Source organism: Prinia subflava (assembly GCF_021018805.1).
Source record: "Prinia subflava isolate CZ2003 ecotype Zambia chromosome W unlocalized genomic scaffold, Cam_Psub_1.2 scaffold_54_NEW, whole genome shotgun sequence".
Lineage (NCBI taxonomy): Eukaryota > Metazoa > Chordata > Aves > Passeriformes > Cisticolidae > Prinia > Prinia subflava.
In genome coordinates this window covers 275,787-292,195 of record NW_026960619.1, presented here as the reverse complement: position 1 = coordinate 292,195, position 16,409 = coordinate 275,787, and the positions used below count along the sequence as shown (strand labels likewise).

At 47.4% G+C, this 16,409-nt stretch overlaps 1 protein-coding gene across 13 annotated transcripts in view; it reads left to right on the top strand.

Moving 5' to 3' along the window:
- LOC134565281 (muscleblind-like protein 3) overlaps positions 1 to 16,409 on the top strand; it is a 124,142-nt gene that overhangs the window by 82,981 nt on the left and 24,752 nt on the right. For 12 of the 13 annotated variants that reach the window (XR_010083854.1, XR_010083853.1, XR_010083852.1 and 9 more), the window contains 2 exons: positions 6,805 to 6,969; positions 15,514 to 15,714. Coding sequence is in view for 10 of the 13 variants with exons in the window: in XM_063424796.1 (XP_063280866.1) it covers positions 6,805 to 6,969; positions 15,514 to 15,714 (366 nt within the window). In the remaining 3 variants the exon portion in view is untranslated. The remainder of the gene's footprint in view (positions 1 to 6,804; positions 6,970 to 15,513; positions 15,715 to 16,409) is intronic. The other variant, XM_063424800.1, reaches the window with a different exon arrangement.

The window sequence follows — 16,409 nt, the reverse complement described above, 5'->3', positions numbered from 1 at the left end:
CTGGGCAGGACCAGCTTGATTGATGGAGCCTCGGGTGTTAACCATCCAGGTGGCCTTTGCTAAATTCGCTTCCCAATTTTTGAAGCTTCCCCCGCCAAGTGTTGTTGTTTAAATTTTTGGGGGGCTCCCGGGGGGGGTTCCCCAGGAGATCCCCGGGTCCTTGGGTCGTGGGTGTTCCCGTGCTGGCAGGCAAAAAGACTTCAGACGCCGGTGGGGTGCTGATGAGATGAGGGTTTATTCAGAGTCCCACTCCAGGCAGGGAGCATGGTCCTGCGGGAGTGGGGGAAGGGAAGGGGAGAGGGGGAAGGGAGAAGAGGGAAGGGGAGCGTCCAGAGGCCTCCAGGGGAAGAGGGGCAAAGAGAGCAAACCCCCTTGCGTTAGCATTCTTATCACAGAGGTTCAAAGGGGTGCGGTAACATTCTCCAGCCAATGAGGTTACAGATAACTTGATACTGCAGGGAGGGTACAGACTTGAGATAAACCATACATTTTCCATGGGTGAGCCAGAACAAACCATTTCCATAAAATGCAATCCCACAGCCAAGTGCCTTCAGGGTAGTCTTAAGTAGTCCATTGCATCATTCAACTTTCCCAGCAGCTGGTGCATGATAAGGGATGTGATAAATCCATTCAATGCCATGTTCTCTGGCCCAGGTGTTTATATGGCTGTTCTTGAAATGGGTCCCATTGTCTGACTTGATTCTCTCAGGGATTCCATGTCTCCACAGGACTTGCTTTTCAAAGCCCAGGATGGCATTCCAGGCAGTAGCGTGAGGCACAGGGTAGGTCTCCAGCCATCCAGTGGTGGCTCCCACCATGGTCAGTATGTAGCACTTGCCTTGGTGGGTTTGGGGAAGGGTGACGTTGTCAATTTGCCCGGCTTCCCCATACCTGTTGCATTTTGGATTCAGGGGGGGTTCCCAGGGAGGGTTCCCCGGGAGCTCCCCGGGCCTTAGGTTCGTTGGTATTTGCATGCAGGCAGGCAAGGAGACTCCAGACGGCTGGTGAGGTGCTGATGAGATGAGGATTTATTTGGAGTTCGACCCCAGGAAGGCAGCATGGTCACTGAGGGAGAGGGGGAAGGAGGGGGAGAGAGGGAAGGGGAGAGGAGCAGAGCCTCCGGAGGCCTCCAGGGCAAAGAGAGCGAGCCCACTCCGTTTGCACTTTTAACAGGCAGATTCAAAGTGGGCGCGGATAGATCTTCAGGCCAATGGGGTTACAGATAAAGGATACTGCAGGGGAGGTTACAGACTTGGGATAAACCATACACTTTCCAGGGGTGAGCCAGAGCATACCATTTCAATAAAATGCAATTCTACACATACCTATGTTTGGACCACTGCTCACCATACCATAGGGGCTTCACTCACTTGGCCTGCTTGATTGCAGCACACGTCTCACAGTCATGGATAACCTGAGAAATACTGTCCATGGTTAGATCCACCCCTTTGTCTCGTGCCCACTTATAGGTGGCATCTCTGCCCTGATGACCTGAGGCATCAGGAGCCCATTGAGCGAGGAACAACTCTCCCTTATGTTGCCAATCTAGGCCTATCTTTGACACCTCTGTCTTCGCAGCTTGATCTACTTGCTCGTTGTTTTGGTGCTCCTCATTAGCCCGACTCTTGGGGACATGGACATCTACATGGCGGACTTTTACAGGTAGCTTCTCTACCCGAGCAGCAATGTCTTTCCACTCATCAGCAGCCCAGATTGGTTTTCTTCTATGCTTCCAGTTGGCCTTTTCCACCTTTCCAGCCAACCCTACAGAGCATTGGCTGCCATCCATGAATCAGTGTAGAGGTAGAGCTTTGGCCACTTCTCTCTCTCAGCAATGTCCAGGACCAATTGAATAGCCTTGAGTTCTGCAAGTTGATTTGATCCACCTTCTCCTTCAGTGGCTTGTGCAACCTGTCGTGTGGGGCTCCATACGGCTGCTTTCCACTTCCATTTCATCCCTACGATGTGACAGGAACCATCAGTGAAAAGAGCGTAGCGTGTTTCTTCTGCTGGCAGTTGGTTGTAGGGTGGAGCTTCTTCAGCACGTGACACTTGCTCTTGTTCCTCTTCCTTGGTGAGATCAAAGTTTTCACCTTCTGGTCAGTTGGTAATTACTTCCAAAATCTCAGGGCAACTCGGGTTTCTAGTACAAGTGCGCTGTGTAATGAGGGCAGTCCATTTGCTCCATGTGGCGTCGGTGGCATGGTGAGTAGAGGGAACCTTTCCTTTGAACATCCACCCCAGCACCGGTAGTCAGGGTGCCAGGAGGAGTTGTGCTTCTGTGCCAGTCACCTCCAAGGTGGCTTGAACTTCTTCATAGGCAGCCAAGATTTCCTTCTCTGTTGGAGTGTAGTTGGCTTCGGACCCTCTGTAACTTTGGCTCCAGAAAATCCAAGTGGTCGGCCTCGAGTCTCACCAGGCACCTTTTGCCAAAGGCTCCAGGAAAGACCATGGCCCCCAGCTGCAGGGTAGAGCACGTTCTTCACCTCTGGTCCTGTCCTGACTGGGCCAAGGGCTACTGCATGAGCGATCTCCTGCTTGATCTGGGCAAAGGCTTGCTGCTGTTCAGGGCCCCAGTGGAAATCGTTCTTCTTGCGGGTAACCAGGGAGAGAGGGCTCACAGTCTGGCTGTACTCAGGAATGTGCATTCTCCAAAAGCCTATGGCACCTAGGAAAGCTTGTGTTTCCTTCTTGCTGGTCGGTGGAGACATCTTATTGATGTGATGATTAGTGATCTTATTGATGACCTCAGTGGGAATCTGACACCGCCCATCTTCCCACTTTACTCCCAGGAACTGGATCTCCTTGGCAGGTCCCTTGACTTTGCTCTTTTTGATGGCAAAACCAGCTTCCAGGAGAATCTGGATGATCTTCTTCTTTCTCAAACACTTCCCTTGCTGTGTTCCCCCACACAATGATATCATCAATGTACTGTAGATGTTCCGGAGCCTCACCCTTTTCCAGTGCAGCCTGGATCAGTCCATGGCAGATGGTGGGACTGTGCTTCCACCCCTTGGGCAGTCGGTTCCAGGTGTACTGCACACCCCTCCATGTGAAAGCGAACTGAGGCCTGCGTTCTGCTGCCAGAGGAATGGAGAAAAATGCATTAGCAATGTCAGTAGTGGCATACCACTTTGCTGCCTTGGACTCCAGCTCATAGTGGAGTTCCAGCATGTCCGGCACAGTAGCGCTCAGCGGTGGAGTCACTTCATTCAAGGCACAATAGTCCACAGTCAGTCTCCATTCTCCATCAGACTTGTGCACAGGCCAAATGGGGCTGTTGAAGGGTGAGTGGGTTTTGCCGACCACCCCTTGGCTCTCCAGCTCTCGGATCATCTTGTGGATGGGGATCACAGCATCTCGATTCGTCCAATACTGCTGGCAGTGCACTGTTGAGGTGGCAACAGGTACTCATTGATCTTCTACCTTCAGGAGTCCTACTGCAGATGAGTTCTCTGACAGTCCAGGCAAGGTGTTCAATTTCTTAATGCCCTTTGCCTCCACAGCAGCTATTCCAAAAGCCGAACTGAATCCCTTAGGGTCTTTGTAGTAGCCATTCCTGAGAACGTCTATGCCCAGAATACACAGAGCCTCTGGGCCAGTCACAATCGGATGTTTCTGCCACTCCTTCCCAGTCAGGCTCACCTGGGCTTCCAACAGAGTTGATTGCTTTGATCCCCCCGTCACCCCAGCAATGGAAGTAGGTTCTGCTCCCGCATGTCCCGATGGCATTAGGGTACACTGCGAACCAGTATCAGCCAAAGCTTCATATTTCTGTGGCTCTGATGTGCCAGGCCATTGGATCCACAACGTCCAAAAGACTCGGTTTTCCCGTGCCTCTTCCTGGCTAGAGGCAGGGCCCCTCTAGCACTGGTTGCTATTCCCTTCCTGGGCATATATAGTAGAGGTTCCTTCAAGGGGGTCTGACAGAGCATCCTTACTTCTGTAATACCTGGCAGCTTGGTCACGGGAGGCTGAGGCTACCTTCATTATAGTGGAACTCCCTCGGTTAGTGTTTCTCTCCCTTAGCTCACGCATCCGTGCTGCCAGGACAGAAGTGGGTTTCTTATGCCACACTCCCATGTCTTCCATGGTCACGCAGAAAAAAACACAGGTCACCTTGTGGGTTGTACCTTCTCTCTCTAGCTGGGGAACATTGGGCTCTGATTTTGGGGCCTGTAACTCGTACCGGTGCCACATGGGAACTGTTTCTCCTCATCTCCTCCCTCATCTCCCTCATCTCCTCTTTAAGTTCCTTAACCACGGCAGAGACATGGGCCTGTATCGAGCCATTGATCATGCTCTCCTAATTTCTAAGCTTGTTTGCTATGGAACCCACTGTCTGTCGGTTGCCTTCAGCACTAATTGTTGCAATGAATGTGGCGTATTGAGATGGTCCTAGAGTTGCCAGATTCCACAACATTTGCCCTGTGCACCTAACCTTGTCGGGGTCATTATCATACTGTCTGCTCCTCTCAAAAAGTGCCTCCAATACCGCTACTTCCCTCAGCTGTTGGATCTCTTCCTCAGGAGTCTTCCAGCACATTCTATGGTGGTGTTCTTGCATTCTTTCTCTGTGGACAAACCTCTCCCTTACAATCAAAAGCCACTCCCAGAGGGAAAGGGGCCCTGGCTCTCTTACGAATACCTGATTCAAACCTGAGTCCTGGGTCAAGGGTCCCAAATTCCTTGCCTCACCACCATCCAGTTGCACACTTGTACCCATAAGGTCCCAGACCCGAAGTAACCAGGCTGTGTGAGCCTCACGTCCCCGTCGTACAACATCTTTTTGCAAATTACAGAGACTTTCATACAACAGGGACTCAGTGATGATCTCAACTTCTGGCTCCCCTGTGGGTTGTGAGGGCCCTCCTTTCTTATCCTGATTACCTGGGTTCACCGATTTCACCTTAGACTTCTTTGTTTCCACAGGGGCAATTGCTGCTGGCTGTGACTGCCCCTGTGGTTCAGCTGGAACCTGGACACTTGTAACATCTGTGGGTTCCACTGCTGCGCCATCAGACTCTCCTTTGTCATAGCAGAGGGAGGGTTTCCCATCAGCTGGAGCCAATGAGGCTAATGAGGCCACCACTGGGGAAATGTGTTCCTTCAGCATCTGGCCTATCTCCTTCACCAGAACCCCCACCCAATCTGGGTTGTTCATTTCTGGGGCAGGCTGTGGGGCAGGGTCAGGCTCTTTGGAAACATCTCTAGTCTTTGGGGTAGGTATCAGGGTGGTTATCTGGGCCAATCTCCCCTTATCTCGGAATACTAAATAGAATAGGCCCGTGAGCAATACTAGCCACTGTATGATATCATTAGCATTCAGAGAAGATTTAAACCCTTCAAAAACTGGTGGAATAGACCCAAACAGCTGAGTGAAGGGTTGGGAAAAAATTTCCTCCGGTGTCATTTTTTCACAGTAGGTACTATTGTTAAAGTAACCCCAAAAACACACAGTTTATGTGTGATAGCTCTGAATCCATGTGCCTGCCTTCCAGAGGAAGTTAAAAATCCATTAATTCCTCACTTTATTAACCCATAAAATAAACTGGATAACAGCCACAGTAGCCTTAGTTATAGGGCCCATGTTTAGATAAGGGCCTACAAATGGCAGAAACACAGCCACAAGCATGTGCCACCCAAACCTGGGCAAGCTAGACCACATGATGGTTTCTAACAAGGCCTCTGTATCTGGTACACAAGAACCTGAGTCACCTAAGAACTGTTACTTCTTTCTCTTAATGCCTTCGAGCCCCACATTGGGTACCAAAATCTGTCTTGGTTTGGAAAGACAGGTATTTGTCAGGGAAAACTGAAGTTTCCCTTGGAATGGAGAATGTAAAAACCCCTTCCCTCCAAATTGTTACAGTTTTTCAATTAGGAACTTTCAGGCAAAAATATGGGAATAGGAGTAACAGTTCTTTACTAGGAATATTAAAAATACAAATGCAGTAATACAAAAAAAAAACCAAACAAGCAAGCAAAGTTCTAGAAAACCCTGACGGAGTCAGGAATATGACCTGACACCCTGTTGGCCAGGGTGTTGGAAGCAGTCCAAATAAGTCCTCCTGGAGTGACAGATGTGGTTCTGTTGGAGTAGAGATGATCCTGTAATGGCAGTGAGATGAGTCTGGTCTTCCTCTGAGAATCCAGTGGAAAAGAGGATGATCTGGGGCCCCTGTGTCCCCATTTTATCTGGGTAGGGAATGGTTGGCTCCTCCCCACTGGGTGGTGCATCTCACAAAGGGATGATGTAATGTGACATGTCATTGGTGAGCCTTAATGGCCCATGAACAGAAGATATCCCCTGGAGGGTGGACAAAGTTGATGAAAGAGATAAGAAACATTGTCCCACCTGGTTTTAACAGATGGTCTATTATCAGAAGGCATCCACCTTCCCCCCCCTGGAGTTACAAGAGATAAAGAAACAAAGAAACCACCTCCCAGCTGCTTTCTACAGATGAAATAGAATACACTTTTTTTTTGTTTGGTTGCATAACCCAAGACATGGTGTTTGTGTTTGACTCTTTGGGTTATTTTCTTACAACAATCATTTTAACATCAGGAAGCCTGACTTTTTTGGTTTAGCTTGATAGTATTCAGTTAGTGTTACTGCAGGAGAAGTCATGTTGCTCTTCTCTTCACCTTCTATAGAAAAATCACAGAAGAGGCACTGTAGCTACCAGGCTGCCTCCGCCTCGATGATTGTGTTGTTCCAGTAACCCACACAATCCTTAATTAAATTTATCTTGCTGCCCTGGGTGTAACATTCACTGAAATGCTGTTCCATTATGTTTTTAGGGCCGGTGTACCCGAGAGAACTGCAAATATCTCCACCCTCCCCCACATTTAAAAACACAACTTGAAATAAATGGACGCAACAACCTGATCCAGCAGAAGACGGCCGCAGCCATGTTTGCTCAGCAGATGCAGTTCATGCTACCAGGCACACAGCTACAGCCAATTGTGAGTTACAGCCATGGACCCATAGGGTTCACACTGCTCCCTGCTCCTCCCCTGTTTGTTCACAGAGGCCCCAGCCCTGTACCTGAGCTCAGGCCATTGTCCGTGCTGCACAGAACTGGGCAGAATCTTTCAGAGGGGTGTCTGATGCTACCTTTACATCTCCTTACAAGCTGTGTCTCTCTTTTCCTCTGATAACTGAGGAGCTGTGAGATTCAGGGCTTCAAGTGGAAGGGTCTTACCACCAGGTGCTTGTTTGACCAGTTGATTGATGTATGTTCCAGAAGTTCTGAGTGGCTCAATTCCATTGGATCCTGTTTTGGATAGTTGTTTTGCACTGAGATGATGCTGACTGCCTTGGACTAGATGTGTTGCACTGTTGGACTAAAACTGGGGAAGATGAATCCTACCTAGACTTTAATCCTTTTTAATGTCTGGGAGTGAGACCCATTTCACTGTAGTTGTCCCAGCAGAGTTGTGCTGATGTCATAGCCCAGTCACTTGTTTTTCGCAGTAATGCTGATTTAGAGTAAGAGCAGGAAAGATTTTCTTCTCTTCAGGTAGGAAAGGAAGCCTGTGGGAGATAGGTGATTGCAGAGCAGGTAGTTCAGAGAAGCCTTCACTGCCTATCCCTGCTTTTGCTTGTCAGGTAAAACAGATTTCAGGCTGGAGAACCCTGTTACGCCAGGGAGAGGATGGCTTTTGTCTGCTGGTTGGTGTATCTGTGAGGGGATGGCATTTGTCAGCTGAGTTTTAGTCTGTCACTGTATATTTTAAGAACCATCAGAGGTCTTGAAGCAGCTCTTCAATGCTGATGTGAATAAGCTGCACTGAGAGTTAATTAGGAATTGTCACTTTAAAGTTGAAGCTGAATATCTTTCCTGGGGCAATGTACACTTAGTGTGCTGTAGTTGGGTGAGACTCCTTCTGCTATGCTCCACGGGAGGACTGGCCAGATCCTTCAGACAAGTTATTTTAGCCTGAAGGTGGCCTCCTGGTGTCCCACCTACAGTGCCTGGCCTCTCCGCCCATGTGGGACACAGCATCTGTCACCCCAGCTTTGAAAAGCTTAGGTGTTTCTGGTTTATTCTCACCAGAGAACAGTGAAGGATTCCTCCTCATTGGAGGCTGTTGTGATGTTTGGTGTTAGAGCTTGTGATGGAGGTTTCCCTGTTTCAGCAGGGAAAGCTGGCCAGTGTCCCTTCATGATGGTGGTCTGCCACCAGACTGGGACATTTCCTCAGTCTGGCATATTCCTCCTGTGTTTTGGGGGCTTTTCCATGTTTGCCATCACTCTGATCATCCTGTGTGTCTGCTAGTAGCTTTATCTTGGCCCTGCCCTATAAGCTAGGAAAATGCTGTTTATTCTTCCCATCTTGAAGATGAAAAGGTAAGACAGAAGAGAAAATTGTCCACAGAAAAGGTCTTTACTTGTGCTATGCCTTAGGCTCTTATCTGCTGTAGTCTTGCATCTCTTTTTTGTGGAACTTGAAAGTATGTCCACATCAGAAGGAAATCCTGAATTCTCACAAAATAGTGGCATTGGTTTCCAAGCCCTGTACCAAAAGCAAACCCCTCCTATTTGAAGTTTTCCTCTGTGGGGAATTCAAATTGGACGCTCTTTGGCTGGCTATTCAAAGCATATTTGGGATTTCCCCTTTGGAAAGTTCCCATCTTCCCACTTTGCAGTCTTGCAGGTCCAGTATGCTCTTAAATTTTATTCCTGCATTTTAAATTGCCTCTGAGACTGAATGTGTTGGTTTGTCTGGTTAGTGCTCTCATTTCAGAGGTAACCTTATCTGATTAGAAAGGCCCTTGGTTTCTAAATTGTGCCATGAGGGAGATATAGGCAAAGAAGAAAAATAAAAATTTGTTCTGCAGTGACTACTCCATGCTTTTCCACACTTTACTCAGACTAAACAAGCTCTTGGTCTGATTCCTGCTGCCCAACTTGCTCCACACCAATTTCGGGACAAGTAAGAAATTGTTCTTTCAACTGCCTTTGACTTCTCCAAGATGCTGTCAGTGGAAGCTGGCTCTGAGATCTTTTTCTCTCTAAATGAGAAGGATGGGACCTCCTGGAGACACATGAAATTTTTCAAAGCAGAAAGTATTGCATCTGATGCAGCAGCAGAACAAATCCCGTGTCATCAGAAAACTGATCAATGGGATGCCTGCTTAATTGGGATGCTTGCCAGAGATGAGATTTGAAACAGCATGCTTAATAGCGCCAAACAATAGCTGAATGCTTAGACATTTTAAAGTGCAGTTTCACCAGAAAAACTACTGAAAATAAACCCCCACCAAATCCAAATCAAACCGGCACTTGACATAGCAGCTCTTCACCAGGCTTCCTGAAATGGTATCTGTCTATGAGCTGGGCTCTGGCATTGATAGGGAAAGCTGCTTTGTTAAATGTTATGTCTGGTTTCTCAGATATGGTCACTTTGTGTCCTGTGTGTGCCAGTGCAAGACCACCCAAAAAGTGCTGCACCTTGGGCCTAGTCCCCACCCTCTCCATACTGCTTTATCCTTTTGCAGCAGTGTGGGACAGACTTTTGGAGCTGACCATGGAGGTGCTGCAGCCCAGGGTCCAAGTGATGTGGTGGAGCAGGGCACTGGTTTTCCCAGTGCTTTCCCATTAGTTCCTGAACAAGCTGTTGATGGAGCAAGGCAGTGGTGACACACCTGCCACCGCTCGTGCCCTGCAGCTGCCTCTGCTGCTGCCTAGGGAAGCTGTTTCCTCTCTTTGTTTTCAAGCTCTTCATCTTTTCTTCATGTCAAGGTCTTTGTAGACAGGACTATCTTGATAGTTCTGAGTCACCCATGTCCCTGAAGACAGCCCAGACTTTAACCCAGCCCTTTGTTCCCTCCTGGGGCAGCAGGATCCTGCTGCCACTCCTTGATGCTGATGGAGGGGTTGAAGCAGAGGGTGAGCAACTTGCTTGGCCAGTGATGCTTGGAGCAAGTGCTGGAGCCTATTTCAACAGGTGCTTTGCACAGGCATTAATTCCATGCAGCAAAAACCTGATTTATTCAGCCTCTAGTCAAAGGCATGCTAGGAATGAAGAAACACACTAACCTGGCCCACCCAGGAGCTGTTATCTGCCAAGAGACAGTGCTGTGGGGTGTTAACACCTTTTACACTACAGCAGCCCACAAATGAGATCCTTTGAGCTAGGGGTGTGTCTTTGCAATCTGGTTGGAGAAACAAGCATTTGTGGTGGTAGGTAGCTGGATGCTTTGGCCCATTGGATTCACTCCAGCATGCTCAGCCTTCATGTTGGAGTGTGGTTTTGCAGCCAGCTAGCCTCATGCAGTTACACTGGAGGGGAATTCAGAGTTTTGGGTTTTCTGACAGCATCAATTATGTTTTTAATATCAAGGTTTTCAATCTTGTCAGTACATGATCTTTATCTTCAGTTTCTATCACCAGACTGCAAGCTGCCATTGTTTTTGTGTGCTTTCCATATATAGCTGCTTAGCAGTGACCTGTCTCCCTTCCTTCAGGCTATCAACACCTCTGTATTTACAGTGGGCCTCTCATTTTCAGGCTTTCCCTTTTTTAGGGTCTGAGGTAACTCAGAATCAACCCTTCCTGGCTGAGACAGTGCTTGTATTTGACAAAACACCAACCACTCCTCTGCCTTCCTCTTCACACCCACTCTGTTTGTTCTCTAGCTTTAGCACAATTTCTGCTAGCCAAATCGAATGCTACTTCTAGATTGTTAACAAAGTCAGCTGTTCCAGGTTCTGTTGTCACCAGTGGTGACAAATGTCCCTCCCTGGGATGGTTCTCTCTCTGCTCACACTTTCAACCCAACTTCCATGCTTGAGGTCTGTGAGGAGCTCAGAGCTGTCAAAGTCCTTGGCAACCCTCCCCCTGAGATGTTCTCACAACAGCCATTTCAGCTTTTTAAAATTATTACTATTCTTACAAGCATTTTAATACTCAGTAAACCATTCTTGTGAGCTGCTACCAGCCTGAACCCTTTCCTGCTGCACTGTAGCCTGTTTCCCTCTGCACAGGAGTTACTGGTAGTGTCTCTATGCTATGATTTATAAAAGTTAATTTGCAAGGAAAGCTGTCTCTGTATTTCCTGAATTAGCAAGAGCTTTAAGGGGGGCAGCAGGAGTAAGTGCTGATACTTTCGATCCCTATGTTTTGCCCTAGAGCACACCAGCAATTAAGTTGAGAGTTTGGTTTTTTAGTGTACAGCCATAATATTGCTCTGTCAGGTCTCCTCTCCCTCTCTTCCTCCCACAGCTTTATATCAGAAACATGATGGCATTCGGTCTGGGATATCCCTTGGATCAATTGGGGTCAGCTGTCCTCTGTCCCCTCCTAACTCCTTGTGCTGCCCCCCACAGTCAACTCGCTGGTTGGGTGGGGTGAGAGGCAGAAAAGCCCTTGACCCTGTGTGAGCACTGCTCAGAAACAACAAAAACATCCCTGAATTATCTACACTGTTTCCAGTACAAATCAAAACCACAGCCCTGCACTAGCTACTGTGGAGAAAATTAACTGTTTCCCAGCCAAAAGCAGCACAGCTGTCACAAGAGGTGGACAGGAGGCATGTTGAGGATGGGCTGTTTGGAGTAAAAATTACATTTGGGTTCTGGCTGCAAGGAAAAAGTTTGCTCACATTCCCTGAGGACATGGGAGACCTGCACAGACATAGAGGAAAGAATTGACTGGCAGCATCCCTATTACTGGTACTGATGCATGAGCCAGACTGGATTTCCCAATCCAAGACAGGCAGCCGGGTCTGGCAGTGAGCACAGCCCATCTTTTCCCCTCATCAGCCACAATAAATACAGAGCTCCCTGGTGCCAGCTCACAAAGGCGCAGTTCTCAGTGCTTCATGCACTCCAGACTTAAAACTCCAGCTCTTGTAGGTTTAATATGTTGAGTGAGGTCTGCTTGTTCCCTGGCTGTGCACCCGCTTGGCTGCAAGCATCAGCCCCGGCCTGCGGGCAGGGTGTGGAGCACAACTGTCACTTCCAATCAGGGAAGCAGGCACATGATGCAGACAGGCAGAAGGAGTGCTTGTGAAACCTTGTGAACACAGCAGCAGATGTCAGGGCACGGAAAGGGGTGAACAAACAGCAGCAGCAGTAAAAACTCATCCTGCTCCTACAAGCATCACTCTGCAGGTCTCCAGGATTGCAAGTGGATCGTACTACTCAGTTGTTTCTGATGCACATCTTTTCTTCACTTGCTTTAGCTTGGGTTTGGATCCATTAGCCCTTGCTTATTGTTCCCAGTGAGAAGAGGGACTGCTTTTGAGGGAGATGGGGATTGTGTTTCAGGAAGCAGATCCTGCTTCCACCTTTGTAGTGGACCTCTTTCACTCTTTGGTGAAGAGGCTGGTATATAATCTCTTAGTGAATGTTTCAGGTGAATTCACTCAGTGTGAGGTGTTGCAAGTCCACCCAGCATTCCCAGTCTGCACAAATCCCTCCTTCAGCAATGGGAGGAACATCTTCCCTTTGTCTCAGAAACCAGCAAGGTCCTTGGCCTGGCTGCTGGCTGTGTTTAACCCCAAGCAGGAGAATCTTGCTTTAAAGGATCTCCTGGCATTTTGGAGCAATGTTTGTGCCACACCTGCTCAGTCAGAGTACTTCTGCTGTATTAAGTGCTGAAAAACATAGGGTAGGTTTGCTGACACATTTGTGCAAGCCACATGTACTGCAAGGTTTGGGCTACTATGGGTACATAAAACAAATGCTGACAACATGTCAGGCCCCACTGATTTATTAAAATATGAATATCGATCTAATATCAATGTTCAACTGTGAAGGACAAAAGACTCTCTAACAGTTAAAGTTAGAAAGTGTATGCTTATTGCGACGCCCGGCAGCGCGTGGGATAGTTCCCTAATGCGCACTGCAAAGATCACAGGTAATTACAAAGCCTTTTACTTACAAAAATGTTGAATACACAAAATATAAATGCATATTCATACCCCTGTCACTTCCTCTTCTCTGCTTCGTATGCTAATTGACAAAAAGGCTATTAAGCATGCGTAGTTTGTTCCCTGAAATGGGTCGGTGGTCCTTTTGTGAGGAGTGGTCACCAAAAGGAGGAAGTAAAACGAGTCTTCCTCGTTCTAAACTTTCAACCTTTTCAATGCAGATGTGATTGATGGATGGTAGAACTCCCTGTTTCCTGTTTTCCAGGACTATTTCAGTGGGTTTCTGGAAACAGGAGGTCTGGTGTTGTATTGATTAGTTTCTCTGTTTGACAAGCAATGAGTTATTAGATCTGGGGTAGCTTATCTTAAATCCGGTTTCTTTTAACTATCCTCTAACTTTTAACTGATTTCAGCAAAGCTTATCTATTCATTTCAGCTAAATCAGCGACATCTATTGTTAACTGTAACCTTAGCTTTTCTTAAAGCTTCAAAATTAGTGTCTCACCACTATAACCTGTGCAGACTGGCCAGATGGGAGAAGCTCCTTAAAATATAATTTATGGTGCAAATGGTGATGGAAGTTCAGCAGATACCGCTGTAGTTACTGGTACTCGCACAAAAGAAAAGAGTGTAATGGATGCTGCCTTCTCACTAAAGTGTTCAGGGAATCACAGCTTTGAAAATTCTAAAGAGCTTGTTTTTAGCAGCAAAAGGTGTAAAATGTCTAGGAGCCACAGAGAATTAATTAAAAGAGAGAAGAAAATTATTTAATAAAGGGCTATTGATTGGGGGTCTCTGGCTTTAGTGGCTGAAGTCTCCCAACAGCTGAAGCAATGCTTGACTAAGGCTCACAAGAAGGAAAATTGGTAATCCCTCCCAGAAAGAGAATTATTTGGTTCTGCTACGCTTAAAGCATTCAGCACCACTGATGCAGGAAGCTGTGTCTCCTCACTGAGGAGGAGAAAAATGGGATATATTCTGTCAATGATTCCCTTTCCCATCGGCTCGGGAGCTGCTTGCTGTTACTGACCTTAGGAAGGGGCACTGTTGAGCTAAAGCTGGGTTAGGATAGTTGGCTGGGGTTGCTGTGGGTTAACTTCTTCCACATCCCAACAAGCAAAGTATGAAAGTACCAGGATGAAGATGCTGTCAAGAAACACACTGTCCATCTGTGGTTTCTTTTAGAAGTTCACAGGACTAGAAGTACCAAAACAAAAGAAAGGAGGGAATTATGTGTATGGCCAAAATACTGCCCCAGGCCATTGTGTAAGCACACTTGTGTTGCCAAGTAGAGGCTGTAGCTCCCAAGGATGGTATCACGGACACCTGCCAATGTGAGCAGCTTTAACTGGAACCCAGAGTTCACAGTGGAGCAGGTGACAGGAGGGAAAATAAAAACGGTTGCAAGTTTCAGCCTGCTTTCCCTGGGGGGTGCTCGAGCCTCTGCTACAGGAGCAGGAGTGCTGCCATGCATGCTCTCATCTTCAGTGGGGGCAGGTGGAGTTTTTCATCAGCTGAAATTGGTTTAATTCCCAAGAATACTGTGGATCTGGTACTTTAAAACCTCATCAACTCCCTGGCTATAGGGGCTAGTCCCAGACTTTAAACTGAGCATCTGCTTAGGTGCCTTGTGCTCACCTGCCTGCCAGCACAGCAGCTCCTTTTCCGGACGAGTGCTGCTGGAGAAGCTCAGGTCAGGGAAGGGCTTCTGGCCCCCAGCACTGAAGTTCTGCTACACACAGAGGACCTGCCCAACACAATGTAGGGACCTGAAGCGGTAGAGATCTTTATGGCCTGTTGTTCTGTCCCAAAGAGAACATGGCTCCTTGTAGCACAGGTGGGGTCTTGGACCTCACACTAGTCCACCTGAGTCATCTCATCTGGTACACTCTGTCATTGCTATTTCAAGCCCAAGACTCACCTGCTCTTGCCAAAGCTTTGAGATCTGGCATGTTGTGACATTAATGAGTTTGGTGTCCTCTTGCTGCCTTCATATGGCGCACAGGCTTAGATCCTTCTGCAAAATAGCTTTTGCCTGGAGTCTGTTGACACTCTGAAACCAACCCCAGATGTGCAGGATGCCTGACCAACTGAGCGTACTGCAGCAGAGACACCTCACCTGACTGAATGATGCCTTTGGTCTAACCTGAGGCTCACTGGCCATGCTAACATGGAGCTCAGGGCAGGCTGATGGTGGATACAGCAGTGCAGCTAATGGGGTTACCTGCTTCCAGGTCCTGAAGCTGCAGTTTACCTTGGAGTCTCTCCATAGCATTGCAGTGTAGGCATAAAGAAGCTGAGACGTTTATTTGGGAATGAGAAGTCTGTTTAATTTGGGCCTGCCCTAATTGCTGGCATGAAATCCTTAATTGTGTCATTAAACTATAAAAATCATCAGTATGCTTTGATCTGATAAATAAAGATGCCTTGTATTCAGGATGAGTCACAAATCTCTGTGAGTCAGGAGAAGCAAATGAATCGCAAATAAATGAGTAGATTGGAGAGCACAGCATTTTGATGTGGCTAATCAAATTGTCTAAAAGGATTGAAGTGTGATGCAAGGCTTTGATGGGTAATCCAAGACAGAGATTTTTAACTAATACTTTGTTTTTCCTCTTTCTGTACACAGACAACATTTCCTGTGACTCCATCGCTTGCAACAAGCCCCACAATGGCTTTTAATCCCTACCTGAGTCATGTTTCTCCTGGGATGGGCTTAGTTCCTGCAGAGCTTTTACCAAATACTCCTGTCCTGGTTTCTGGAAATCCTACTGTTACAGTACCGGGAGGCTCTGCTGGGCAGAAACTGATGCGTACGGATAAACTGGAGGTATTTGGACATCTGTTATAATACTGCTGACAGGGATGAACAGGACATGTGGTCCCAGCTGTTGCTCTCTGCTAAAATGACCTGATGCAGCACAGTACAGAGTTTAACTTGCAGCTTTCCTAGCACAGGGCTATTGCTTTCTGACAGAGCAGATGCTCTTGCGGGGCCTTCTCCTAAATCCTTGGAAATTTGGGAAAACTCACACTTCTGGTATCAGTGGGTATTAGAGCCAGGGTTAGGATTGTTTTTTTGTATGTGATCTGACATGCTTAAAAAAAACCCAAAAAAACAAGTAGATGGTCTGCCCTTAAACTTTGTTGGGTAGGAGATGTTTTGGAGGTAACAGACATTTCCCTTTTCTAGAGATGGGCTTATTGAGCTTTTAGAGAAAGCTTTAAGCATTACACTGATGGGAGTGGTGAGTGTGGGATGTTGGAAAGACGTCTCTCCCTCCCCAGTTGGCTGGACATGCTGGGACTTATTGGCCGAGAACTTATGTTTTTCAAACCCTAAGCAGAGACTCTGCAGGAGATAAGGGCTGAGGACCTGAATTCAGAGGCCCCTGCAGGTGTAAATTATAACACAGGAAGATAGCAGAGAAGGGTGTAATTTCAAAACACGTTTTGTGTTATGTACTTTATCTTGCCTTGCTGATGTCTCACCTTTTCCCACAGTCAGTCTGATTGCACATTGAT